The sequence below is a fragment of the Bubalus bubalis genome, chromosome 18, assembly GCF_019923935.1.
Source record: "Bubalus bubalis isolate 160015118507 breed Murrah chromosome 18, NDDB_SH_1, whole genome shotgun sequence".
NCBI lineage: Eukaryota > Metazoa > Chordata > Mammalia > Artiodactyla > Bovidae > Bubalus > Bubalus bubalis.
Window position 1 is genome coordinate 55,900,563 of NC_059174.1, and position 26,329 is coordinate 55,926,891.

At 50.8% G+C, this 26,329-nt stretch overlaps 1 protein-coding gene across 7 annotated transcripts in view; it reads left to right on the top strand.

Moving 5' to 3' along the window:
- Nucleotides 1–26,329, top strand: part of MYH14 (myosin heavy chain 14) — a 91,654-nt gene that overhangs the window by 29,193 nt on the left and 36,132 nt on the right. For all 7 annotated transcript variants that reach the window (XM_025270025.3, XM_044931354.2, XM_044931357.2 and 4 more), the window contains 9 exons: nucleotides 1,524–1,622; nucleotides 2,554–2,694; nucleotides 13,734–13,829; nucleotides 16,003–16,121; nucleotides 17,318–17,470; nucleotides 17,850–18,023; nucleotides 18,371–18,544; nucleotides 20,055–20,169; nucleotides 23,974–24,161. In XM_025270025.3, coding sequence (XP_025125810.2) covers nucleotides 1,524–1,622; nucleotides 2,554–2,694; nucleotides 13,734–13,829; nucleotides 16,003–16,121; nucleotides 17,318–17,470; nucleotides 17,850–18,023; nucleotides 18,371–18,544; nucleotides 20,055–20,169; nucleotides 23,974–24,161 — 1,259 coding nt within the window. The remainder of the gene's footprint in view (nucleotides 1–1,523; nucleotides 1,623–2,553; nucleotides 2,695–13,733; nucleotides 13,830–16,002; nucleotides 16,122–17,317; nucleotides 17,471–17,849; nucleotides 18,024–18,370; nucleotides 18,545–20,054; nucleotides 20,170–23,973; nucleotides 24,162–26,329) is intronic.

Genomic DNA, 26,329 nt, shown 5'->3' on the forward strand with positions numbered 1-26,329 from the left:
CATCTCCTGCATTGGCAGGCAGATTCATTACCACTAGAGGCTTAGGGAGTAAGGAAGCAGGGACCTCCCTGTCAAGCCCTGGGCCCCATAGACTCTACTGCTGCCTGGTAAGCACTTCCTTGGGCTCAAGGCCTCGTGACCCCTGCAGCCACCAGCCCCTGATCCCCACGGTTCCTGCGGCCCATCACCCCACTTCATGGTGCTTCCTGCTCACACAGCTTCTTAAAGCCCAGGGCTCTCTCTGCCCCACCCCCTCCTCCATCCTGCCACCCTGAGCTTCCGTGGACCCCAGGGCTCCAGCAGCCTCTCCTGTTCACCTGTGTCTTCCCTGTAAGCTTCCGAATGCTAACTTTCTCCTGTCCACACTCCCCATCCCGTTGGGGCTGCTCCCACTGGGCACGGTTCTCCTGCTCGGCTGTCTCTGCCTCAGGGCCAGTGACCAGGCTGTGGACTGATGTTCTCACCCCCAAACAGATGGATTGATCCCTTCCACACCAGCATCCCTCATGACCAACATTTCTGGAGGGTTGACCTTGTGTCTGGGGCCACCCTAAGAACTCTCTGTCTGTTAATTCAGTGCCTCATATCTGCAACCCTGTGAAGCAGATGCTATTTTTTAAGGCTTTTTTTTTTAATGTGGACCATTTTTTTTTTAATATCCCTATTTAATTAGTTACAACACTGCTTCCGTTTTATGTTTTGGTTTTTTGGCTGCGAATGTGGGGATCTTGGTTCCCAGATCAGGGATTGAATCTTCACCCCCTTGTAAGACTTGGAAGGCCAAGTGTTAACCATTGGACTGCCATGTCCAACTCTCTGCCACCCCATGGACTGCAGCCCGCCAGGCTCCTCTGTCCATGGGATTTCCCAGGCAAAAGTACTGAGTTGCCACTTCGTCCTCCAGGGGATCTTCCTGACCCAGGAACTGAACCTGTGTCTCCTGTCTCCTGCATTGGCAGGCAGATTCTTTGCCACTGAGCCACCTGGGAAGTATCATGTTCCTGGTGGTCCATGACAATTTTTAGTGTATAAACCAGCCATCTGGCTTTCCCAGAAGGGAGAAGCTGAGAGCCCCAGTACGGGGAAACTGAGGCTGGGAGGGTCATGATGACAGGAGGTTTGTTTTTTTTTGGCCATGCCACATGGCATGTGGGATCTTAGTTCCCTTACGAGGGATCAAACCTGCATCCTTTGCATTGGAAGTGCAGAGTCTTAACCATTGGACTGCCAGGGAAGTCCTGACGGGAAGCATTCTTATCCACGGTAAACGACAAACTAGGCACCTGCTCAGGTGTTGGCTACATAATAACTCATTTACCCTCACGGTACCTCAGGGCTCATGGATGGGTGTTAGTATCAGGCTCCTGGCACAGGTGAAGAAACTGAGGCACAAGGCTAAAGTGACATGTCCACAGTTACTGGTCCAGTTAGGTTGCCCTCCAGGTCTGTGAGCGCCTCTACTGTTCCATGAGAGAGCAGGAAGGGGTCCTCTCCTCTGCGGCACCTTGACTCGGCCCACCCAGACCTACTGGAGAAGTCGCGGGCCATCCGCCAGGCTAAGGACGAGTGTAGCTTCCACATCTTCTACCAGCTGCTGGGAGGCGCCGGGGAGCAGCTCAAGGGTCAGTGTCGGGGAACTGGCTCTGGGGGACTGGGCGCAAGTTGCATGCGGACCCCCTGGGGAGGAGGACGTGGAGGCGCTAACCTTTGTCCAGCACCTGCTCTATGTTGGGCTCCTGCTGGGTGGCGGCTTCTCTGCCTCTCAGATCCCGCTGCCTCTCTACTTCCGCCGCCCCCAGACTCTGCTCTCCTTTGGCTCCTGCTGTCTCCTGGGTCTTGCTCACGCCAGCTCCGCGGGGACATGGCTCCTGCCCACCCTCTCCTGAACCTTCACGGGGCTGCACTTCCTCCAGCCGCGTGTTGTGACGACTCCAGCTTTGCCGCCGCGTGGTTCCCGATGATGATCGTGGTTTGCGTGGCTTCTGAGCCCCTGCCTCCTGACTCCTGCCTGAGACCCCTTCTGTCTCCTGCTCTGCGCCCCTCCAGCCCTCTGGCTGCGGAAACGCCCCAGGCTCTCTCTTCTATGGCGGCCCCGCTGCCCTGCGGCTCCCTCGCATTCTGGCTCCTTCCACACTGTAGCTTGGGTCGCCTACTGATCCTTCCGCACCCAGCCTCCCGCTCTGGCTTCCGAACCCACACACGCTCTGCCGCCCGAGCCCTGCTGTCCGGTGGCTTCTGCTAACTCGGGCATCCGCAGCCCTGTTGCTTCTGCCGGTGTGTGCCTCTCACCTGCTCTGGGCAGTTCTGCGTCTTGAGAATCACTATGAAAGGAGAGAAGAGGAAAGGTCTGAGATGTGCTAAGTACCCACTTCACAGGCCAGCCCTTCCCACCAAACCCGTGAAGAAAGGATCTCGACTCATTTGACAGAGGAAGAGACCAAGGTCCCTAGTGGGGCAGTGATGCACGTCCTCGGGTGGCCATTTAGGAAGCCAGGACATGAGTCTGACGCTACGGCTCATACTTGACCTTGGCCCCTGCCGTTACCCCTACAGCTGACCTGCTCCTGGAGCCCTTCTCCCACTACCGCTTCCTGACCAACGGGCCGTCTTCCTCTCCGGGCCAGGAGCGCGAGCTCTTCCAGGAGACGCTGGAGTCCCTGCGGGTCCTGGGATTCACCCATGAGGAGATCACCTGTGAGTGAGCCCAGACCCTGCCTGGTAAAGGGTGGGGGTGTGGGCTGCATGGGAAGGAGGGGCACCTGGCCGTTCATGGCTCAGTTTGAAAACTGCAACAGGGAACGGAGAAGGGAGGGAGCTTTAAATAGGGGATCAGGAAGGACATGGTGAGATGGTGATGATTGCACGGAGGTCTGGAGAGCTCACATGTGAATGTTGGTGCTATCAGGGAAGGACGGACTAGGCGGCGGAGGGGAGGGACAGTATGTGCAAAGGCCCTGAGGCAGGAAAGGCATGGTGTGTTTGAGGCATTGAAACTTCTTGAGGGACTTCCCTGGTGGTCCACTGGTCAAGACTCCATGCTTCCATCGCAGGGGCACAGGTTTGAGCCGTGGTCAGGGAACTAAGATCCTGCACACTGCTCAGTATGGCCAAAAAAAAAAAAAAAAAGAAAGAAACTTGTCTAATTCTCGAATGGCCTCAATTAGTCAGTGACCCAGGTGGTTGGGGAGATGAAGCCGCAGAGGCAGTTGAGGTGGGGGACTTTTTTCTGAGGGCACTAGGGAGCCATGGGAGGGCTGGGAACCACAGAGGAGCAGCTCTGGGTTGTGTGAAGGCTAGAGGAGGCTGAAATGAGGGTACAGGGAAGACCCTGACTGTGGCCCCGAGTCTGCCCTGGAGCACTGGGGTGAAACACTCAGCTCATCAGCCCATGCTCTGCTGCTTTGCCCCGCCCCTTTCTCACCAAACAGTACTTCTGACAGCAGTTCCTTTGCAGTACTGTTTTCATTTGCCAGGGCTGCCATCATAGAGTACTACACACAAGTGCCTTGCTGGTGTGCTAAGTCGCTCAGTCGTGTCCCACTCTTTGAGACCCCATGGACTGTAGCCCTCCAGGCTCCTCTGTCCATGGGATTCTCCAGGCAAGAATACTGGAGTGGATTGCTATGCCCTCCTCCAGGGGATCTTCCTGACACAGGGGTCGAACCTGGGTCTCTTACTTCTCCTGCATTGGCAGGCGGGTTCTTTGCCACTAGCACCATCTGGGAAGCCTAAATGAGTGCTTTAAACACGTCAAATCAATCATCTCCCTGTTCTGGAGGCAGGAAGTCTGAGATCAGGGTGTCAGCAGGGTTGGTTGGTCCTGGAAGATTCTGCTTCCTTTCTCTCCCCTGACTTCTGGTGGTTTCCTGGCAGCTTGGCTTCCCCTGGCTGGTAGAAGCATCACCTGATCTCTGCCTTCAGCTTCACGGGGCGCACCTCCCTGCCCGCGTGTCTTTCTGCAGCCTCCCCTTTTTATAGGATGCCCGTCATTTTGGATTAGGGGTCACTGCACTCCAGTGTAATCCCATCTTCATTTAAATAATTGCAGCTGCCATGACCGAATACCCAAATCAGGTCACATTCTGTGAGGTCCCAGGCGTTAGGACTTTAATATATTTTTGGAGGGAGTAGAGGGACATGGAGAAGGCATTGGTACCCCACTCCAGTACTTTTGCCTGGAAAATCCCATGGATGGAGGAGCCTGGTGGGCTGCAGTCCATGGGGTCGCTAGAGTCGGACAGGACTGAGCGACTTCACTTTCACTTTTCACTTTCATGCATTGGAGAAGGAAATGGCAACCCACTCCAGTGTTCTTGTCTGGAGAATCCCAGGGACGGGGAAGCCTGGTGGGCTTCTGTCTATGGGGTCGCACAGAGTCGGACATGACTGAGGCGACTTAGCAGCAGCAGCAGAGGGACAGGGTTCAACCCGTGACACATACATAGAGGGCGAATCTCAGTCTTTTTTGTGGCTGCCTGGCATTTCATTGTTTGGTTGAACTGTGATTCCTTTCACCAGTCCAGTAGAGAAAGACCCTGATTTCCAGGACTGAGCAGGGGCCGGATTGGGTCTCATTCTCCTCCGGTCTCCGGCACTGCAGGAGGCCCCGGGAGCTATTGTTGGCTCCAGGGCCAGTGGGGAGGGCTGGAGACCCAGTGCCAGCTTGGCTGTCCACCCAGGCTGCAAACAGGCCGGGCTTCCTTGGGCATATTGACACAGGGTCCCAGGCCTCCTCGCTCTATTTCCCAACTGCAGGTTGCGTAACTGCCCCGCCTGTGTGTCTCCGCTCTCCTCCCTGGGCAGCTGACAAATTTCTGGAGGGAAGTGACGGTGGGGGCCTGGGCCTCGCAGGTCCCTCCTGGCCTCTGGACACAGGTCGCCTCAAGTAACCCTCCTGCAGTGTGGTGGGCACGGCCAGCAGCCCCGATTTTTGCAAACCTGAGACAAAAATTTTGCAGCACCGACTTCGTGTGTAATGACATAATCTGAATATGATCAAAGGTCATCGTGTGAAAACCGAGTCTCCCCCAGCCCCCCTGAGCCCTAGTTTGCCCACTGTTAAGCTTCCTGCATCTCCTGCCAGAAATATCTTAGACACGAAAGAAAAGACACACATTATTCTCCAGTTCCAGGACTGAGGTTCAGGCATGTGTGTGTGTTCAGTCGTGTCTGATTCTTTTCGACCCCATGGACTGTAACGCACCAGGCTCCTCTGTCTGTGGGATCTCCCAGGCAAGAATACTGGAGTGGGTAGCCATTTCCTCCTCCAGGGGATCATTCCGACCCAGGGATCGAATCCATGTCTCCTGCAGTACTCTTTCACTGTAACTGTGACTCTTGGAACATGTCTGCCCCTTGCAGACGCACTCTTAAGGTGAATGCATCCCATTGCTGTTGGGATGACACATACCCCCAAAAGGGGGCCAAAAATATTCTTTTTATGATTAAAAAATTTATTTTTGGCTGTGCTGGGTCTTCACTGCTACTTGGGTCTAGTGAGCCCAGTTGCAGCGAGGTTGGGGGCAGACACGACTGAAGCGACTTAGCATGTGGCTATCTTCCGGGACCTGGGATCGAACCCGTGTCCCCTGCATTGACAGATGGATTCTTAACCACTGGGCCACCAGGGAAGTTCCAAGAACATCCTTAGAAGTAGGTCTCTGTGCTCACAGGTGAACAGAACTGCAGCATCAGTTCTTAGCAACGAAATTCTGAGTCCAAGGAGAAGTGCCATTTTTAAATTTTACCCAGCTTAGCAGGACATTTAACGACTGTTTGAAATATCATTCATATACCAAAACATTCACCTATTTAAAGTGTATGAGTCAGTGGCTTTTAGCTTCACAGAGTTGTGCAGCCATCACCAAAATCAATTTAGAACATTTTCAGTGACCCAAGAAGATAACGTGGGCCCCTTTGCAGTCTTCCTGCCAGTTTCTACCACCAGCCCCTGGAGGTCATGAATCCCCAGGCACCAACAATTACCTGCTCATGGCTTCTTGGTCTTCAACTCTAATCTCCATCCCGTCACCGCCATTTTTCTTCCCCCGACTGGTTTTTTTTTTTTGGTGGCGCCCCGCGGCATGTGGGATCTTATCTCCTCGACCAGGGATGGAACCCGCGGCCGCTGCATTGGAAGCCGAGATTCTAACCACTGGACCGCTGGGGAAATAGCCGCTGTTTTTAGAATCGTGCTGAATCGACCTCGCCGCCGCCCATAAGGGGGCGCTAGTTTCCAGACCCTGCCTCTGTCGCACCTGTTCCCGACGCGGATGCCGGCAGCCAGTGTTGTCGCCTTTTTTGCTTCTGCTGGTGTGGCAGGTGGCTGGGGTCTCGTAACAGTGTGATTTTGTATCTCCCTTCCAAGGAGTGGGGTCAGGCGGTTTTATTTTTTTCTCTAGACTCCTTTGGACAAAAGAGGAGACAGACACACATAACCCTGGCAGTCCAGTGGTTAGGACTCGTAGGTTTGGGATGGCCCTGGGTTCTATCTCTGATCTGGCAACTAAGATCCTACAAGCCTCACAATTCGGCCAAAAGACAAAAACGAAAAAGGAGACAGGTCCAGGGAAGTGGGGTGTCCGTCCTAGTCAGTACAGTTGACCAGGAGGTGGTTGGAACCCAGTTTGACTCCAAAGCCAGCCCCTGATCCGCTCCCAGAGAGGCAGGTGTGTGCCTCTGGGTCACCCTCGGGAGGCCCAGGGCAGAGAGCACTGGAGGCCGGTGGAGGGAAGCCCTCCACCCCACCCCCGACTTCCCGTCCACACTGGCGCGGTCAATGCCACCGGGGAGGTTGCGCAGGGAGCCTGACATGCAGAGAGGCGGGCTCGCGCTCACGTGAGGCCGTCAGAGCATCGCCAGCCCCACGCCCCTACCCTCGCAGGCCGGGGCTTGCTTGCGGTCGGCTGGGCTGAAGTCACCAGCGAGCGCTGACTGCCAACCCCTCAGGCGTCAGGTTCACCAGGTGCTCTGCACCTACGCAGGTTGCTAAGCCAACCGTGAAAGGCCATTTAAAGGCCACTGGGGGAACGCGAGTCTGAGTCGGGCCTGACGTTAAGGATGAATGATCATTCAGTTGATGGTGGCCTTGTCCGTCAGGAGATGTCCTCATGTATTTATCTTTTGGGAGGTGTCTCTCTGCTCCCTGCCCCGCAAAACCTCCCAGTGTTTCCGGGATTCTTGGCTGTCCCCGTCTGGCCAGCCCCCTGACCCCAGCCCCACCCCGCCCACTGTGCTGCAGGGGGAGGGGATGGAACCCGAGGTCCAGGAGGCCATCGGCTTGCCCAAGATCACACAGCCAGAGAACACCTCCACTCGTTAACCCTTTGTCGTGTATTCATTCATTCTTCATTCATTGGACATCTGATGGAATCTTTGGGCCGCATCTCTGCAGGCACTGGGGGAAAGGAAGCGTGGCCAAAACAGAACAAGCCTCTGCCCCCTGGAGCGCTGAGACCCCCAGGGAGCATCAAATGACACAAATAGATTAAAGTTGATCCAGTGGAAGAGTGACCCCTGGAGGGTGCATGGTGCGGTGACTGTGGCGGCAAAGGGGCTGGAGAGGCGGGGTGTGGTGTCTTGGAAGGGGCGGGGCAGCCCCTGGAGGGGGCGGCGCTTGGCTGAGCCCCGTTGATCCGCAGGAATTAAGCAGGTCAGGAAGCAACAGTTAGAACTGGACATGGAACAACAGACTGGTTCCGAATAGGAAAAGGAGTACGTCAAGGCTGTATGTTGTCACCCTGCTTATTTAACTTATATGCAGAGTACATCATGAGAAACGCTGGGCTGGAAGAAGCACAAGCTGGAATCAAGATTGCGGGGAGAAATATCAATAACCTCAGATATGCAGATGACACCACCCTTATTGCAGAAAGTGAAGAGGAACTAAAAAGCCTCTTGAAAGTGAAAGAGGAGAGTGAAAAAGTTGGCTTAAAGCTCAACATTCAGAAAACGAAGATCATGGCATCTGGTCCCATCACTTCATGGCAAATAGATGGGGAAACAGTGGAAACAGTATCAGACTTTATTTTTGGAGGCTCCAAAATCACTGCAGATGGTGACTGCAGCCCTGAAATTAAAAGACGCTTACTCCTTGGAAGGAAAGTTATGACCAACCTAGATAGCATATTGAAAAGCAGAGACATTGCTTTGCCAACAAAGGTCCGTCTAGTCAAGGCTATGGTTTTTCCAGTAGTCATGTATGGATGTGAGAGTTGGACTGTGAAGAAAGCTGAGGGCCGAAGAATTGATGCTTTTGAACTGTGGTGTTGGAGAAGACTCTTGAGAGTCCCTTGGACTGCAAGGAGATCCAACCAGTCCATTCTAAAGGAGATCAGCCCTGGGTGTTCTTTGGAAGGAATGATGCTAAAGCTGAAACTCCAGTACTTTGGCCACCTCATGGGAAGAGTTGACTCATTGGAAAAGACTCTGATGCTGGGAGGGATCGGGGGCAGGTGGAAAAGGGGATGACAGAGGATGAGATGGCTGGATGGCATCACTGACTTGATAGACGTGAGTTTGAGTGAACTCCGGGAGCTGGTGATGGACAGAGAGGCCTGGCGTGCTGCGATTCATGGGGTCACATAGAGTCGGACACGACTGAGCTGAACTGAGATGGTACTACTCAGAGAAGGTGATGGCGCCCCACTCCAGTACTCTTGCCTGGAAATCCCATGGATGGAGGAGCCTGGTGGGCTGCAGTCCATGGGGTCGCGAAGAGTCAGACACGACTGAGTGACTTCACTTTCACTTTTCACTTTCATGCATTGGAGAAGGAAATGACAACCCACTCCAGTGTTCTTGCCTGGAGGATCCCAGGGACGGGGGAGCCTGGTGGGCTGCCTTCTATGGGGTTGCACAGAGTCGGACACTACTGAAGCGACTTAGCAGCAGCAGCAGCTGATGGTACTACTGGGCTTCCCTGATAGCTCAGCTCATAAAGAATCTGCCTGCAATGCGGGAGATCTGGGTTCGATCCCTGGGTTGGGAAGATCCCCTGGAGAAGGGAACAGCTACCCACTCCAGTATCCTAGCCCGGAGAATTCCGTGGACTGTATGGGCCTGGAAGGCCTGTAGGGTGAGGGAAGTCCCAGGGCAAAAGCCTGGGGGCAAAAGAGTGTTGCATGTCGAGAGCGTGGTTGGCTTGGCTGGTTGGACTGAGGGGACCCTGGGCTGGAGCGGGTGGGAGGGTTGGGGACAGGGTGTACCAAGGATCCTGACAAGGGACTAGATTGAATCCCAGAGGTAGTGATGATTGTGGAGGGGATTCTTGCCCCGTAAAGTGGCAAGCTGAAGTTCATTCATGAACACATTGATGGAGGGCTTAGAAGCAGTTAGAAGATGAATAAGGAACCGATAGACAAAGAGTTATGACCTCGGTGGAAAAATGAATATTTGTTGCACATCCTGGCGTGTCCCACAAACTCTACCAAGCCTTTTTCCTTTTTTCTTTGAGGGCTAGAATTCACATACCAGTAAAATTCATCATTGTCAAGTACACAGCTCAGTATTTGTATTAATACTATATTCCCAAGGCTGTGTGATCATCAGTGCAATCTCACTGCCTAATTCCAGAAACTGAGTCTTTTCTCAGCAGTGATTTTGTTTTCCAGACTAGGTCTCACATTTGAAAGGGTATGAAATTAAAAAAAAAAAAAATTAAAGGTATGTGATCGTTCCAGTGTCCTGGGCTCCCAGGAGGCCACCTTGGTTAGCAGTTTCTTGTGTGTCCTCCAGAGCAAGGCTTCTTGAAGCTGTCAAGCCAGTGACCACCACCCTCTCCACTTCTGTTTTCAGAGATTTTAAAGAATATTTATTTATTTGGCCGTACCGGGTCTTACTTGTGGCATGTGGGGTCTAGGTCCCCAACTGGAAATCTAGGTCCCCAACTAGAAATCAGCTAGAAATCTAGGTCCCCAACTAGAAATCAGTCTTAGCCACTGGACCACCAAGGAAGTCCTTCGGGGATTTTTTAAAACCCTCTTTATTTTGAATAATTTCAGGTTTACAGAAAAGTAGTGGAGAGTCCACAAAAACATTGCGTGCCTTCTCCCATACTTCTCAAATGTCACCACCTTGCTACGTCTACTTTATGCTCGTCTGTCTTTCTAATTACTTGTTCTGAGTCGTTCGAGAGTAGGGGTGTTGCCCGGGGCCCTCTTCACCCCTCGTGTTAGCTTCTGATGGCCGCTGACACAAAAGACCACAGATGTCGTGGCTCATAATAACACGTTTACTCCCTGACCAGAAGTACTTCCCTCCCCTGGTCAGAAGTTGAAAATCAATCTGACTGGTTAAAATCAAGGTGTCAGCAGAGCCGGTCCCTTCTGGAGGCTCCGGGGAGATTTGTTTTCTTGTCTTTCTCGGCCTCCAGAGGCCACCCACATGCCTTAGCTCGTGGCCTCTTCATCCATCTTCAAAATGCGTTGCTCTAGGAAATTCCCTGGCCGTCTAGTGGTTAGGACTTAGTGCTTTCATTTCTGGGGCCCAGGCTCCATCCCTGGTCGAGGAACTAAGATATCTCAAGCTGTCTGGCCGGGCCAAAAAAGGGAAAACAGAAACAAAGAACATCACTCTAACCGCTGCTCACGTGGCCTGCCCCATCGGCCTCCCTCTTAGAAGGACCTTCCCGTTACATTTAGGACCCACCTGGATAATGCAAGACTAATCTCCTGTCTTGAGACCCTCAGTTTCATCACGTCGGTTAAGTCTGTTTCTCCCTTTGAGGTAACATTCGTGGGATTCAGGCCGTGGACACTTGGGGTGGGGACATTATTCATCTCACCACCCCCTGAATCTGTCAGTGCAGACTGCCCAAGAACATTCTCTGACACAAACGCAGCAGGGTCATCATTAGGAAATTAACATTGGCAGTATGGGTACTGTTTATCTAATCCACAGACCTTATGCCAACTGTCCCAGTAATGTCCTTTATGGCAAAAAAAAAAAAAATTTTTTTTTTCACAGACCTTATGCCAACTGTCCCAGTAATGTCTTTTATAGCAAAAAAAAAAAAAAAAAAAAAAAGTTTTTGTTACGCACATGCACACTTCCCCAGTCCAAGATCACACACGTTGCATCTAGCTGTCACACTTTACTCTTCATCCATCTGGAACTGGTCCTGAATTTTTCTCTATCTTTTGCGACCTTGACACTTTGGGAGATTAAAGGCTAGTTGTTTCCTCAGTGTGGGAGCACTTTCTCTTGATTAGATTCAGGTTACGCGTTTTTGGCACGGGTCTCCCAGAAGAGTTCCCTGCCCTTTCCACCTCCCACCACGCTTTTCTGCTAAGTAAACATTGTGCAGGAGCTTATGTAGCACAGACGCCAAAAAGTGAGCTTGGCACTGAAGCACCCAGCTTGGGAAAGTTTCTGCAAGTGACACCCTGTATGATCAGCACCTGAAGTCCCCACAAGCTCCTTCCGGTCACTAGAAACCCCTGTAACCTGGCATCTAACAGCATGGAGTTATTTTGTTGTTGCTGTTCAGTTGCTCAGTCATGTCCGACTCTTTGCGACTCCATGGACTACAGCATATCAGGCTTCCCTATCCTTCACTATCTCCCTGAGTTTGTTCAAACTCATGTCCATTGAGTCAGCGATGCCATCCAATCCTCTCATCCTCTGTCGCCCCCTTCTCCTCTTGCCCTCTTGAATTTGGAGCAAGCAGACCCACAGACTCTGTGCACTTTCCTTTTTAAAAATTATTTATTTGGCTGCATTAGGTCTTAGTTGAAGCACTTGGGATCTTTGAGTCATGTGGATCTTTCGTTGTGCCCCCTGGATTCTCTAGTTGTGGTGCAAGAGCTCAGTTGCTTGGCAGCATGTGGGACCGTAGTTCCCCAACCAGGGGTTGAACCCAGACCGCTTGCATTGGAAGCACCAGTCTCAACCACTGGATCACTAGGGAGGTCCTGACCAAATCTAGATCAAGTTCTGAACAAAACCAAAGACCACAGTGACTACCCTCTTGGAAAATGCACTGGGTATTAAAACCAGACAAAACACTTTCGTGCGTATATGTAAAGCAGCTCGGATTAGTCTCAGAGCATTTGAAACCATTATTCATAGACACGAATGTCCACTGGGACGTTTCGAAATCACTCAGGATGTGGACATCTCTTTGTGATACAGACAGGCTTCTGCATCACGTCTGGTGCCCACCCGCGCAGCCTCTGTGATGTCCAGAAACACCCCAATATGTTGCTGGGGTGGCGCCCATCCCTGTGCCAACCAACCCCTGCACGTTCCCAGGATGTCCTCTAGGGGGCAGCATTGCCCACTTATGGCGAGATGTCTAGCCCCTTTGGTGCGTGAGTGCTAAGTCGTTTCAGTCGTGTCCGACTTTTGGCGACCCCGTGGACCGTAGCCAGCCAGGCTCCTCTTCACAGACATGCAAATACAATCCATCTTTTACAACGTCCGAGTTGGAGAAATCAGCTACACACGGCAGTTATTTGTAACCCCCAAGCCAACAGTCCTGGTGTTTGTGTGGTCCTTGGGGTCATTCATAGAGGAGTGAAAGTTTTGAGCTGCCCAGGGTGCACCCAACCGAGGTCCCGGGGGCTGCATTCCGCTTTCTTGTTCTAGCTCATACTGCAAACCAGTATCCTTTCTGCAACCTACTGAGTGCCACGTTTTTCACTTTGGGGATGCTTTTGGTTGGCGATTTCACTGTTTGAAATGCTCCCCCAAGCATAGTGCTTAATGCCATCCGGCGTCGCTAGGAGCAAGAAGACTGTGATGCTGGGTACAGAGAAAATAGGTGTGTAAGAAAAGCTTCCTTCAGGTTCCAGTTATAGTGAATGTTGGTTGTGAGCTCAATGTGATCAATGCTATATATATTAGATAAGGTGTCTTTAACTTTTTTTTATTGAAATATAGTTGATTCACAATGTTGTGTTAATTTCCACTGTACACCAGAGTGACATATACATATATATGTGTGTGTGTGTATATATATATAGTTTTTTATATATAAATCTTATATACATAACTTTATAAAATGGACGAGTGTGCATAGCCCGCCAGGCTCCTCTGTCGATGGGATTCTCCAGGCAAGAACACTGGAGTGGGTTGTCATGCCCTCCTCCAGAGGATATTCCTGACCTAGGGATTGAACCTGTGTCTCCTGTGGTTCCTGCATTACAGGTGGATTCTTCACCGCTGGGCCACCAGGGAAGCCCAAAACAGATATGAGCAGACACCAAATGGCAATAAAGCAAACCTCGTATATAAAATCTCCTGGAGAAGGGAATGGCAACCCACTCCAGCATTCTTGCCTGGAGAATCCCATGGACAGAGGAGCCTGGTGGGCTATAGTTGATAGGGTCACAAAGACTCGGACACGACTGAAGCGACTTAGCATGGACGCACGTCTGTAAAATACAGAATTCATTTATCCATTCAGGTATTTTAAGACCTGCCTGGAGTCAGGTGGAGGTGTAATTTGACATAAGGTTTTAAGCTAGATTCATTTTTAAAATTTTCCTTTTGCAATTGAGGAGTTGAAGTTTAGCTGATGTATTATGTGTTAGTTTCCAATGTACAGCACAGTGATTCAGTTATATGTGTATATATCCCTTTTCAGATGCTTTTCCATGATAGGTTATTACAAGAGACTGAGTAAAGTCCTTGGGCTATGCGGCACATCCTCGTTGTCTCTGCTGGGTTTCTGAGGGACTAGTTCGTACCCTCCTCCATGTGTCGTGACCTCTCTCTCTGCTGCCCCTTAGCCATGCTGCGGATGGTCTCGGCCGTTCTCCAGTTTGGCAACATCGTCCTGAAGAGAGAACGGAACACTGACCAAGCCTCCATGCCTGACAACACAGGTACCACCACTGGCCCGCTACCCACCCTCATACAGAGCTGCCTCCCCCCAGGCCCGCCCTGATTTCCTGCCCTTGGCTGAATCTTTACTGAAAAACACCTTCCACTCTTTACTTGATTATACAGAGTGTGAGCTCTGCTGAAAATGTGAACAACACTAGTGTGCCAAAGAGGGGGTGGGCAGGGTCCCCCATCATCTCCGCCCCTCCCAGAGAACCACCGTTAGCGCTGGGCATGTCTCCTCCTGGCCTCTGTGCTTTGCTTTTTTTTTTTTTTCTGCCTTTCAAAAGCAGAAGTATAGTTGATATTCCTTTTTTTATCAAAATGAAAATAGCTCTGCTTCTTTATTATAAAATAATACAATCTGGATGGGAAAGAAACTCTGACAAGACAGCGAAGGATAAAGGCAGGGAAATTACCCATAATTACTGCTCACATTTTGGGGCAGCTCTCTCTGGGCTTTGTTCTATGTCTATATCAATGTGGAGATAATTATCACAGAAATGGAATCGTGCTTGACACCCCCTTCCCCTTGGGATGGGAAGAGCTTGCTGTCCTGATTATGAAACCCTATGGGCTCATTTTCAAAAGCTGTGCAACACAGAGCATATGAAGGAATGGGCATTCCTCTCTCTCTCTTTTTTTTTTTTCGTGGTGGTGGGATGTATACCAATATCAATACGGAGCCATGCAGTATTCAGGATCTTAATTCTGAACCAGGGATCAAACCTGCACCCCTTGCAGTGGAAGCTCAGAGTCCTAACCACTGGACCACTAGGGAAATCCGGAAGGAGCATCTCTGATAGTGTCATTGATCTGAGCTATTCCTGTGACATGTGGTGGGTTCACACACCCAGCAGGTGTGCGGAATGAACTCATTCATTCATTTGGTTTACAAATTGGGGTCAACAAAGACTTTTTAAAATGGTTCACATAAAAAAAAACAACAAAAAAAAAACAACCCTTAGGAAAAGTTCACATGGAGGGCTTAGAACCCTGATAGGCCATCCTGTTACTGGCAGTGTGGTACTCTGTGCTGGGTTTGGGTTTTTGTGCTTTTTTTTTTTTTCCATTTAAAGATATTCTTGGATAAGGCAAAATCACTGCAGATGAATTAGAAATTGCAATTGCAGAGAGAGAGACAGATTTAAATCTTCATCACCTCTCAGAAATAACCACTGCTGGAAAAACTCCTCCTAGGTGTATTTCCTTTTTGCTGGTGCTGAGTATTTGTAGTAGCTAACTTCCCATGATGCAAGTGATAGAAGCTTCGAAACACTTCTTAACGATCATTTTAATTCAGAGGCAAAAGAAGAAACACAACTTCCTGCACAGTCCTGCCTCCATCTTCTGCCAAAAGAGCCGTTAACATTTTGGCAATTATTTTTCCTACAGAAGTAAGGAAGATCAATGAATTTTTAAAGATTTCTTTTGGGTTTGGCCACCTCAATGGATTCTTATTCCAAGAGCTGTCCCCCCAACATCTTATTGAGACACTTTCCAACATACAGAAAAGTTCAAGGAATTTTATACCAAACACTCGGATCCACCACCAATATTCTACCATTGACATTTTACCACATTTGCTTCATCGACTATCTTTCCGTCCTCTGTTCACTTGTCTTTTTTTCCTGGCACATTTCAAAGTTGCAGATACTGATAAAGACCCTTCAGCATGGGTATCATTTACTGGCGTCCAACATTTGTTTAGAATTCTTTCTTGAACTTGAAGTGAAACATACATATCATGAAATGTACATGGCTTAAGTGTACCACATAACAATTTATAATTATCATTTACTTATTAAATAATTATTTATAATAATAATACTTAGTGGCTGCAGAACACTCGTTCAAATGGATGGACCCTGACTCTTTAACCAATCCCCAACCATTGGGCATTCAGGTTGCTTCCTGGTTTTCTCTATTGTAAATAACACCGTGATGGACACCCTCTTAGTCCAGCCTTTACTCACCTCCAGGTTTATTTCTGCCAACTTGGGGTCCCAGGAGGAGAATTGTTAGGCCAAAAAACACACACTTTTAGGACCCCTAATGCCTCTAGTGGGAAAGGCTGGAGTCCCACCAACAGCTGGGGAGGTCGCACCCTCTCCCCCACTCCTCGCTGTCCCCACCTCCCAGTGCTGACCCCATCTTGGTGCCTCTTGCCCTCAGCTGCGCAGAAGCTCTGCCGCCTCCTGGGCCTGGGGGTGACGGATTTCTCCCGTGCCCTGCTCACCCCTCGCATCAAAGTTGGCCGGGACTACGTCCAGAAAGCACAGACCAAGGAACAGGTGGGCAAGGCTGGGGGCGGTGGGTACAGGGAGAGTCCTGGATTTTTAAACAGCTTATGCCTGTTCTTTCTCACTCACTCGGCAAACTTTGGCTGAATATCTGTTCAATTACGGACTCTTGTCTAGGTGTTAGCATAAGAGCAGTCGTGGAAACAAGGACCATGCCTTCAGAGAGCTCAGGGTAGTAAGGAATCAGATAATAGAAGAAACAGGGAGGCTTTCTATGCAGGAGGGAGTTCAGGTGGTCAAGAAAGCCTTCTCAGAGGGGGTGATATTTGAATTGAGGCTTGGATGGTTTAAGACAAAGGGAATAGCATGTGTAAAGGCCCTGAAGGTGGAACAAGCTTGGTGAGTTGGGAACACTAAGGAGATCAGTGAGGCTAGAGAGTTGGGGAGAGGGTGACAGAAGCTGCAGCCAGAGAGGTTGGAAGGGGACAGATTATCCAAGGTCTTAAGGGCTACAGTAAGGAGGTGAGTTTTCTTCAAAGTGCTTTAGGAGGCCAGTGAGGATGTAAGCCAGGGACCAGTTTGATTCAGTTTGTCTTTTATAAAAACTGCCTTGTCTACTATGTGGAGAATTGGCTCCAGGGGACACCGGTGGAAGCAGAGAGACAGGAGGAGGCCACTGTCAAAGTCTAGGGGAGCGGTGATAGCGGCACGCACACAGGTGGTGCAGGGGGGTGGGGAGAGGTGAACACGGACCAGCTATTTTCAGAATCCAATTCTGGGCTACAGCCTCAGCCTGACCCTCAAGTGCACTCAAGGTGCTGGCACAGTGGGGGAACAGGAGACTGAGTGTCACACTGACCCAGGTTCCACTCTCAGTGAAAGAGCGGATGAAGAATCTGCGGCACAGAGGTTTATTCGCATGCCTCAGGTCACAGCCTTTAAGTGGCAGAGCTAGGATTCCAACCTTGGTGTTAGGCCCCAGACCCCACTCTCTTCCCTGTTTTACAGTGGAAATTGGTTCAAGCGTTGGGTGGAGGAGTCATGAACTAATGAGCCCCCAAGCACCTCATACAGGGCCTGGCACACAGTAGGCCTTCAGTAACGGTCCACCAGTGTTAATGTCATCACTCTTGATGACCCACTACATGGCAGCGTCTGCACCCAGAGTCCCCTCGCCAGCCCCCAGGGCTCAGGACCGGGGCCGCTGACGGGCAGGCCCAGTCCTCACTGTGCGCCCCACCCCGCAGGCTGACTTTGCGCTGGAGGCGCTGGCCAAGGCCACCTACGAGCGCCTCTTCCGCTGGCTAGTCCTGCGTCTCAACAGAGCCCTGGACCGCAGCCCCCGGCAGGGCGCCTCCTTCTTGGGCATCCTGGACATCGCGGGCTTTGAGATCTTCCAGGTCTGCTCTTTGTGTCTGGTGGGGGCTGGGAGGGCTCCACCACGTTGGCCTGGCTCCCCTTCTCTGGGTCCCTGTCCCCCTCTCCCGGGTCCCCATCCCCCTCTCTCTGGTCCCTGTCCCCCTCTCTCTCTGGTCTTTGACCTCCTCTCTGATCTCTGTGCCCCTCTCTCGGGCCTCTGTCCCCTCTCTGGGTCCCTGTCCCCCTCTCCCTGGGTCCCTGTCCCCTTCTCCCTGGTCTCTGTCCCCCTTTCTCTGGCCTCTGTCCCCACTCCGGGTCCCTGTCCCCCTCTCCCTGGGTCCCTGTCCCCTCTTCCTGGGTTTCTATCCACCCCCGCTGGGTCCCCGCCCCTCTCTCTCATGCGTCCCTTCCCCACTGCAGCTGAACTCCTTCGAGCAGCTCTGTATCAATTACACCAATGAGAAGCTGCAGCAGCTATTCAACCACACGATGTTCGTGCTGGAGCAAGAGGAGTACCAGCGCGAGGGCATCCCCTGGACCTTCCTCGACTTCGGCCTCGATCTGCAGCCCTGCATCGACCTCATCGAGCGGCCGGTGAGCGCACGGCTCCTCCCGCCCCACCCCCGCCCCTCACCCGCATCTCCTCTGCCTTCCTTGTCGCCTTGGTCCAGCCCCTCCCCTCTCCAGGCCTTGGACTTCTCCATCAGTTAAATGGGGAAAACGGTCTAGATCTGTGTGACCGCTAGATGATCGGAACCCAGAATGTGCCTACCAGCAGCCCTGCTCCAGTCAAGGGCTGATTGACAGCTAGAACGGTGATAGTTGTTCTCCTGTTTGCTAGTAGGTCCCAAGTGGCACAAGAGCTAAAAATTAGCAGCAACCTAAGTGTCCAGTTTTGGGGGATCTGACTTAAGGCTTCTCCCTGCTCTCTCAATGGTCAGGCCAACCCCCCCGGACTCCTGGCTCTGCTAGATGAGGAGTGCTGGTTCCCAAAAGCCACGGACAAGTCCTTTGTGGAGAAGGTAGCCCAGGAGCAGGGTGGTCACCCCAAATTCCAGAGGCCAAGGCACCTTCGGGATCAAGCCGACTTCAGTGTCCTGCATTATGCGGGCAAGGTAGGGAACAGGGAGTGGTGGGGCAGCCTTGAGGCACGTGGGTGGGAGTGAGGATGAAGGGAGGATGCAAGGGGTAGGCAGGAGCCACCTGGTGTCCATTGGGAAAAGTCACAGCCAGGCCAGGGGCCCAGAGTGAGGACTCTGTCTGATGAAGTCAGCAAAGCCTTCCTCAAGGCGGGGATATTTGCAGTAGGTTTTGAGGGATGAATAGAAGTTCACCAGGTGGAGAATTCAGTGCATTTTATTCATTCATTTGGCCAACATATGCCTTTTGGGTGCTCAGCCCTGTGCTGAGCAAAGCTGGGGACCTACATCAGACATCATTCTGTCCTCACAAAATTCCTTATCTGGGAGGGAGACTAATACAGACCCTTGGGATAAACTGCTCATGAGTGCCTTAACGGAGGCAGCTACAGAGAGAGTATCAAAGTCCAGAGGAGGAAAGCCAAGGAAGGTCTCGCAGAGGAGACTGATGCTTGATCGAGCTCTAAATCAAAGGTCAGGGACTTCCCTGGTGGTCCAGTGGCTAAGACCCTGCATTCCCAATTCAGGGAGCTGGGGTTTGTTCCCTGGTCTGGGAACTAGATCCCACACACCACAACTAAGAGCCTGTGCAGCCAAATAAATAACTAAAGGATCAGCAAACTTTTTCTGCCACTAGTTTCAGCTTTGTGGAGCAGTCTCTGGCACAACTACTCAGTTCTGCCATCATAGCACAGAAGAAGCCACAAGTTCACACGTAAATAAAGGCTGTATTCCAATAAAACTTTATTCACAAAAGGAGGTGGCAGGCTGAATTTGGCCTGCGGACCGGGGCTATCTGGCAACCCCTGGTCTAAATGATGAGTAACACTTAGCTGGTGAAGGACGTGTGGAGAGGGGTGGTCTTCAGGCTGAGGGAACCACATACCCCAGGGCTGAGTGGCAGGAGACCCGTGTGTCCTGTCCCAGAACTCAGTTGTTTCCCACATACTTTTTAAGATTTCCCGCGTGCCCAGTGCTGTGCTGGACTCTGACTCAGACTCAGACCCTGGCCTCTGGGAGCCACCCCGGAGGGTGGGGCAGGAGGGCACAGGCAGAGACTCGTGGTGGTCCAAGATTGTGATTCCCTGGCGAAGGAGCCGGTCCTGTGAAACTCTGCGGGGGGCGAGCCACAGGGGGTGGGAACGGCAGGTGTCCAGATCCTGAGGTGGAAAGGAGCTTGCACGTTTGAGGAAGAGTGTGCCTGCAAAAATAAGGAAAGAAGTGATGATAGTGGGTGAGGTCATGGAGGCGGGGCCAGAGTTCTCCCAAGGGAAAGGCAGAAAGGGTAGAAGAGCCAGGCGGCGGGTGGGTGAAGTTCAGGAGAGAGACACAAGGTGGCGCCAGCGCGCTCGTGAGCACGCTCTCCGCCCCCCCACCCCACCCCCACCCCAACTGGGGGTTTTCAGAGCTTCTGGGAGGCTCCTTGGGAAATCTGAAGAGCCTCAGTCCGCTCCCGCACCACCCTCCTCTGCCCGATCTCATTCAGGTCGACTACAAGGCCAACGAGTGGCTGATGAAAAACATGGACCCTCTGAATGACAACGTCGCAACCCTGCTCCACCAGAGCACAGACCGGCTGACGGCAGAGATCTGGAAAGACGGTGAGGACGCGCTTCCCCCGGCCCTGTCCCCGGAGCTCTGTGCATCCCTTCATTGTTTCTGAACCTGAGTTGTCTGCTCAGATACATCAGGACTAACAGCCTCACAATAGTGTTTCCAGTTAGTGACTGAGGGATTGTTATTTCAAACCAGCTTCGCACCAAGCGATAAAACACTCCAGCTTAATCAGAAATGAAACAAGGATGCCCCCTGACAACACTGCTGTGAAATACTGTTTTGGTGATAGTACTTTATGCAATCAGACCAGCAAAATAAATGAGCATATGAATAGTCAAAAGGAAGCTATGAAGTTAATTGTAGATGTCATATGGTCCACCCCCCAAAAAAAGATCAAGAGATTTGACTGAAAAAGAATGAATAACAAGAGAACTCAAATGAGTGATGTTTTACATGTTAGTCAACTTTCAGACTTTGCTTTCCCTTCAGGGATTCAGGGAAGAAGGAAGGAGCAGAAACCAAGAGAGAGTTTTGGTTTTCTGTTCCAACAAGACCCATGTGAGTTTGGCCATCAGTCTTTTCAGATGGACACTCCTAGGAGGCAGATAGAAAAGCTGTGTCCATGCTTGTCTCCAATCCTTAGAGGAAGTTTGAGAGATGATTTATAAAACTAGCAAAACCCGCCTCTCCGTTTTCCCTGATTCCAGGTTTCCAGAATCTGTTAATTGTTTTAATCTTGTATTGAAGTAGAAATGTCCACCCATGCAATTAGACAAGAAAACAAAATAATCAAGAACAGTCGTTCCAAAACAAACTCAGAGCAAAATGGCATAGGGCATCTTGATACAGTGAGCTGATTTTAGACAGTATCTCATGCCATTTATACAAGAAGGTTTGAAAAGCAGTGTTTGAGTTTCAGTAACAGAACCAGAAGGACTTCCCAGGTGGTGCTAGTGGTAAAGAACCCACCTGCCGATGCAGGAGACATAAAGACACAGGTTTGATATCTGGGTCGGGAAGATTCCCTGGAGGAGGAAATGGCAACCCACTCCAGTACTCTTGCCTGGAGAGTCCCATGGACAGAGGAACCAGGCGGGCTACAGTCCACGGGGTCACAAAGAGTCAGACACAACTGAGAGACTTAGCATGCATACACATGCAACAGAACCAGGTTCTGCCAATAAACATCTCCTTCAGACTGAAAATCTCCCCTCTCAACCTCCTTAAAATTCATGCCCTATTCGTGGCCACGTGACGTTCCCCCTAACCCCTCACATGCTCTACCCCACATATGCTTGGCTCTCATAGGCTTCAAGAGAGAAAGTAGAAGTGGCAAAGCCTCTCGAGTGTCCTAGTCTGAAACCCAGCACAGTATTGTCTCCTCCACAGTTCTCCCAAACAAAGCACGTCCTAAGACCAGCCCAGATTCAAGGACCTGCCAGTCCCAGAGTGGGATGGGGAACTGGGGCCATTTCTGCATCAGTCTTCACTACAGCTGCCCTGAGTCCAGAGTCAGCTTTGCTTTCTGGCATCCTGACAGCCCAGCATTGGGTACCCAGCATCCTTGGCAGCTCAGGGGAAGAGACCAGTGAGACATGCTCTCTTCAGAGAGGCAAACACAACAAGCTGGGTGGGGACCTTGAGTTAGTCCTGAGCTTCCTGGCAGCCAGGGCAAAAAGGGGATACCTAATAAAAACAGATACAGACCCAACCTCTAGGAAAAGAGGTTTTCTTCCCCCCACCCCCGCAACCCCAGGCATTAAATTCTCAGAGGACATTTATCCTTTCAGCCAACGTTGGTGCCATCACTAGTCAACATAAATGTGAATAGGACAGTCTCCCTGGCTTAAAAGTTTGTGGCCCAGTGGTTAAGACTCTGCCCTTCCAATGCAGGGGGCTGAAGTTCAATTCCTGATCAGGGAACTAAATGCTACATGCCACACAGTGTGACCAAAAGAAAAAAAAAATTAATGGCTAAGGTCAGGTTTCCGCTCCTGCTTTGCTGTGCACTGTTGACTGATAACCCTCTCTTCTTTTTCTTTCCTGCTGCCTTCTCTGTCCTCTCATGCCGCTCCCCTTGCATCTCCCACCCCATCTCCCTGACTCTCCCCCATCTGTCCTCACCGCCCCCCCAGAACACGGGGGCTTGCAGCAGTTCTCTTTCCTTGGCTCCTTCCCACCATCGCCCCCAGGATCTTCAGGGAGGCACAGCTCTGCCATTTCTCCATCAGGGGGTGGGTGTTGCTGTGCATCAACGGGTGAGATTTCCTGCACGAGGAGGGTGGGCCCTTTGGACCGGGAACCTGTTTTGAATGTCTATCCCCTTTCCTCTCCATCCAGAGCTCTCCCCCTCGTCTTTTCCCCCCTCTTGTCAGCTCCCTCAGCAGTTTCCAGATTCTTTGTGGCAGCTCAAGGCCTTCTTTGAACTAAACCGCATGTAAAAATACAAGCAATTATGACAGTATTAAGCTCATTCGGGGTTTTTTGTAATATTGTACAAAAACCCGGACGAATCTTTTGGCCATCCCTCTATCAGCTGGCATTAACCGAGCATATAGTGTGTGCTATGTGCTGCGCCGAGCCCTTTTACTATTATTAACACGTGGAATCCTCCAGACACCCAATCAGGTGTTAGAGCTCCTACCCTGTTATAGATGAGGACGTGGAAGCCCAGAGAGGTTAAATCACCTGTCTGAGGTTATGCAGCCAGTAAGGGACCGAGCTGGGATTCGAACCCAGAGCCTCCCCTCTCATCTGTCCTTCCGATGATAACTAGGAGCGTGGTGGTGGGGGCGGGGAGACTTAGTCCTGGGGAGGGAAAATGCCATATCTGAACCCCCACTGTTCACCAAGCTCTGCTTTCCGAGAGAATTATCTATTGATTCCATAACCCTCACGACTGGGGGTTGCGGGCCATCAGATTCTGCCCCAGCTGCAGGTTCTGGAACCGCACGTGATTTAATACATTGAATTTGTGACAAAGGAGAGGCTATTGCTCACTAGTTGAAGTGACACCATCAAATAATAAAACAAAGTTACAGAACCTTCCTGGTGGCCCCATGGCGAGGGTGCCATGCATCCAGTTCAAGGGCCCTGGGTTCGATCTCTGCTCAGGAAACTAGATCCCACGTGTGACAAGTAAGATCCGGCCAGCCAAATAAATAAATAAATATGTATTTTTAAAAGACAAAGTTATCATCAGGCCTTTCTGGGAAAATGGTGACTGTGGAGGTAGTTGGTGTTATTTGTTTTTTCTTTTCTTTTTTAAAATTTCTTTTTTATTTTTGGCCTTTTTTTTTTTCTTCTTTTTTTTTTTTTTCCTTTTTTCAAATATCATAATAAAGCCACATTTCACTGCATTTTTAACATGAAACTGTTTTAAGTTCCTAAAAATGCACCTGTGGTTATCACCCTTTTCTTTCTCTGTGCCTCAGTTTCCTCATCTGTCAAATGGGGGTGACTCTTATAGGCTTATAAATAAGCCGATATATGTCAAGTGCTTTGAGCAGAACCGGGCAGAGAATCTGTGCTAAGGAAGCATTTGGTATCATCATCATCATTTGCTGATACGGAAAATGGAGAAGAAGGGTCAGGGTTTGAGAGGATTCATACCACTTTGGTTCAGATCCTGGGTCTTCAGATCCTAAGTTGTGTGGCCTTGGGCACAGTTGTCCAGCTTTCTGAGCCTCAGTTTGCTCATCAGCCCAATGGGCTGATAATACCTGCCTTGCTGGGCTATGAGAGATGGCTCATATGTAAAGTATCAGGTCTTATAAATAATGAGATCCTGGACTTCAGCCAACTCAGTCCCCTAAAACTGACCCCTGACTTTATTCTTTCTCCCACAGTGGAGGGCATCGTGGGGCTGGAGCAAGTGAGCAGCCTTGGGGATGGCCCGCCTGGTGGCCGCCCGCGCCGGGGCATGTTCCGGACAGTGGGACAACTCTACAAGGAGTCCCTGAGCCGCCTCATGGCCACTCTCAGCAACACCAACCCCAGCTTCGTCCGCTGCATCATCCCCAACCATGAGAAGAGGGTGAGTGACCTGGCCTGGGGAGGGAAGGTGGCTCTGGGGAGAGGAAAAGTCCCAGTCATTGAATTTAGTTGGAGCTATGTCTGGTCCCAGGCTCACTTCTGGCTGTCTGTCTGTGTGACCTTGAGTACATTGCTTTCCCTCCCAGGCTCATGGCCCTGTCTGGAAAATTCATTCATTCATGGGGCTTACATTTTATTGAGCACCTACTAAGTGCCAGGTGGTAGGGATACAGTGAAATCAAGGAGGGCTCCCTGGAGGAGGTGAGGTCTGAGCTTGGAAGGATAAGTGGTATTTCAAGCAGAGAGCTGCTTGTGCCAAAACCCAGTAGTTGGTTGGAGTATGAAATGTGCAAGGGATAGAAAAAAGGCTGCTGGAGCTGGGGAGGTGTAGGGAGACCATGCCTGGCCTCCCAGGCCATCAGTAAGTTTTCTAGTTGAGAAAATCAGAGAATAGACCCAGAAGAGAAGGGTCAACATAAGAGAAGATGAAACTACAGAATTAGGTGCTTGGGGCTTGTACTGTCCTCAGGAAGTAGGAGCTGCAGTTATTGGGGAGGTGGCTCTGTGTGTGTGTCTCCCTTCTCTGTAAATACTGTGTGTGTGTTAGTTGCTCTGTTGTTTCTAACTCTTTGTGACCCTGTGGACTAGAGCCCGCCTGGCTCCTCTGTCCATGGGATTCTCCAGGCAAGAATTCTGCAGTGGGTTGCCATTTCCTACTCTAGGGGATCTTCCCAACCCAAGGATCAGACCCACATCTCTTGCATTTCCTGCATTGGCAAGTGGATTCTTTACCACTGTGCCACGTGGGAAGCCCCTCTGAAGTTGGAAAGTGGCTTAACAATCAGTGACCTGTCAGGGTGTAATTAGCAGGAGTTTTTCTTTCTTGGTGGTATATAAAATAACAATGTGTTTTATAATTGAGGGTGCCTTATATTTGATGAAATATGGCATACGTGGACTCAGCCACTTCTCCATAGAGCCCTGGTCCTTTTACGTGGAAAATGGTGCTTAGAGTTTAAGATGTGGGTGTTCGGTGTGCTCAATGGTATCAAGCTGTCACTCCAGGGAGATTCCAGCATGTAGATGAGGTTGAGAACAACTGATCTAGAAGTTCCATAAAAAAACTGGTTATTGTGTTGATTATTCTGGGGGCCTGGGCAAGGCAAGAGTTGTCTTTTAGAATGCATAGTTTTTGTAGTGTTTAGATTTTTACCAAGTGCCAGGTAGTAGGGGTACAGTGAAACCAGGGAGGGCTCCCTGGAGGAGGTGAACACTTCCTGGGTTTCCTTGGTGGCTCAGTGGTAAAGAATCTGCCTGCCAATGCAGGTGATGAGGGTTCCATCCCTGAGTTGGGAAGATCCCCTGGAGAAGGAAATAGCCACCCACTCCAGTATTCTTGCTGGGAAATCCCATGGACAGAGGAGCCTGGGGGGCTATAGTCCATAGGGTCACAAAGGAGTCGGACTCGGCTTGGCAACTAAACAATAGCAAAAATATTTATATATTTATTTGGGTGCACTGGGTCTTAGTGACAGCATATGGGATCTAGTTCTGCCCCCAGTGATCGGACTACACCCCCTGCATTGGGAGCCCAGAGTCTCAGCCAGTGGAGCAACAGGGAAGTCCTTGAAAGTTAACTGCCCCAAATAATAATGTATGTGCTTTGTTCACCTTCCTAGACTATGCTATGCAAATTCAGCCTTCCTGCGCTCCTTCCCCTCTTCTCTGTTCTTTGCCATGCAACGCTGTTAATCATTTACTTTTGACGTTTATCAGTGATGTCTTGAGGAGAAGGAAATGGCACCCCACTCCAGTATTCTTGCCTAGAGAATCCCATGGACAGAGGAGCCTGGTGGGCTGCTGTCCATAGGGTCGCTCAGAGTTGGACATGACTGAAGTGACTTAGCATGCATGCATGCATTGGAGAAGGAAATGGCAACCCACTCCAGTATTCTTGCCTGGAGAATCCCAGGGACAGAGGAGCCTGGCGGGCTGCCGTCTGTGGGGTCACACAGAGGCAGACACGACTGAAGTGACTTAGCAGCAGCAGCAGCAGCAGTGACGTCTTGACCTCACTGTCAGTCTCTTGCAGTGGACAGTGGGCTTCCCCAGGGGCAGGCATTTCTGCCTGGCGTATAGTAGGTGCTCAGTAAATTATAGGCTGGTGGT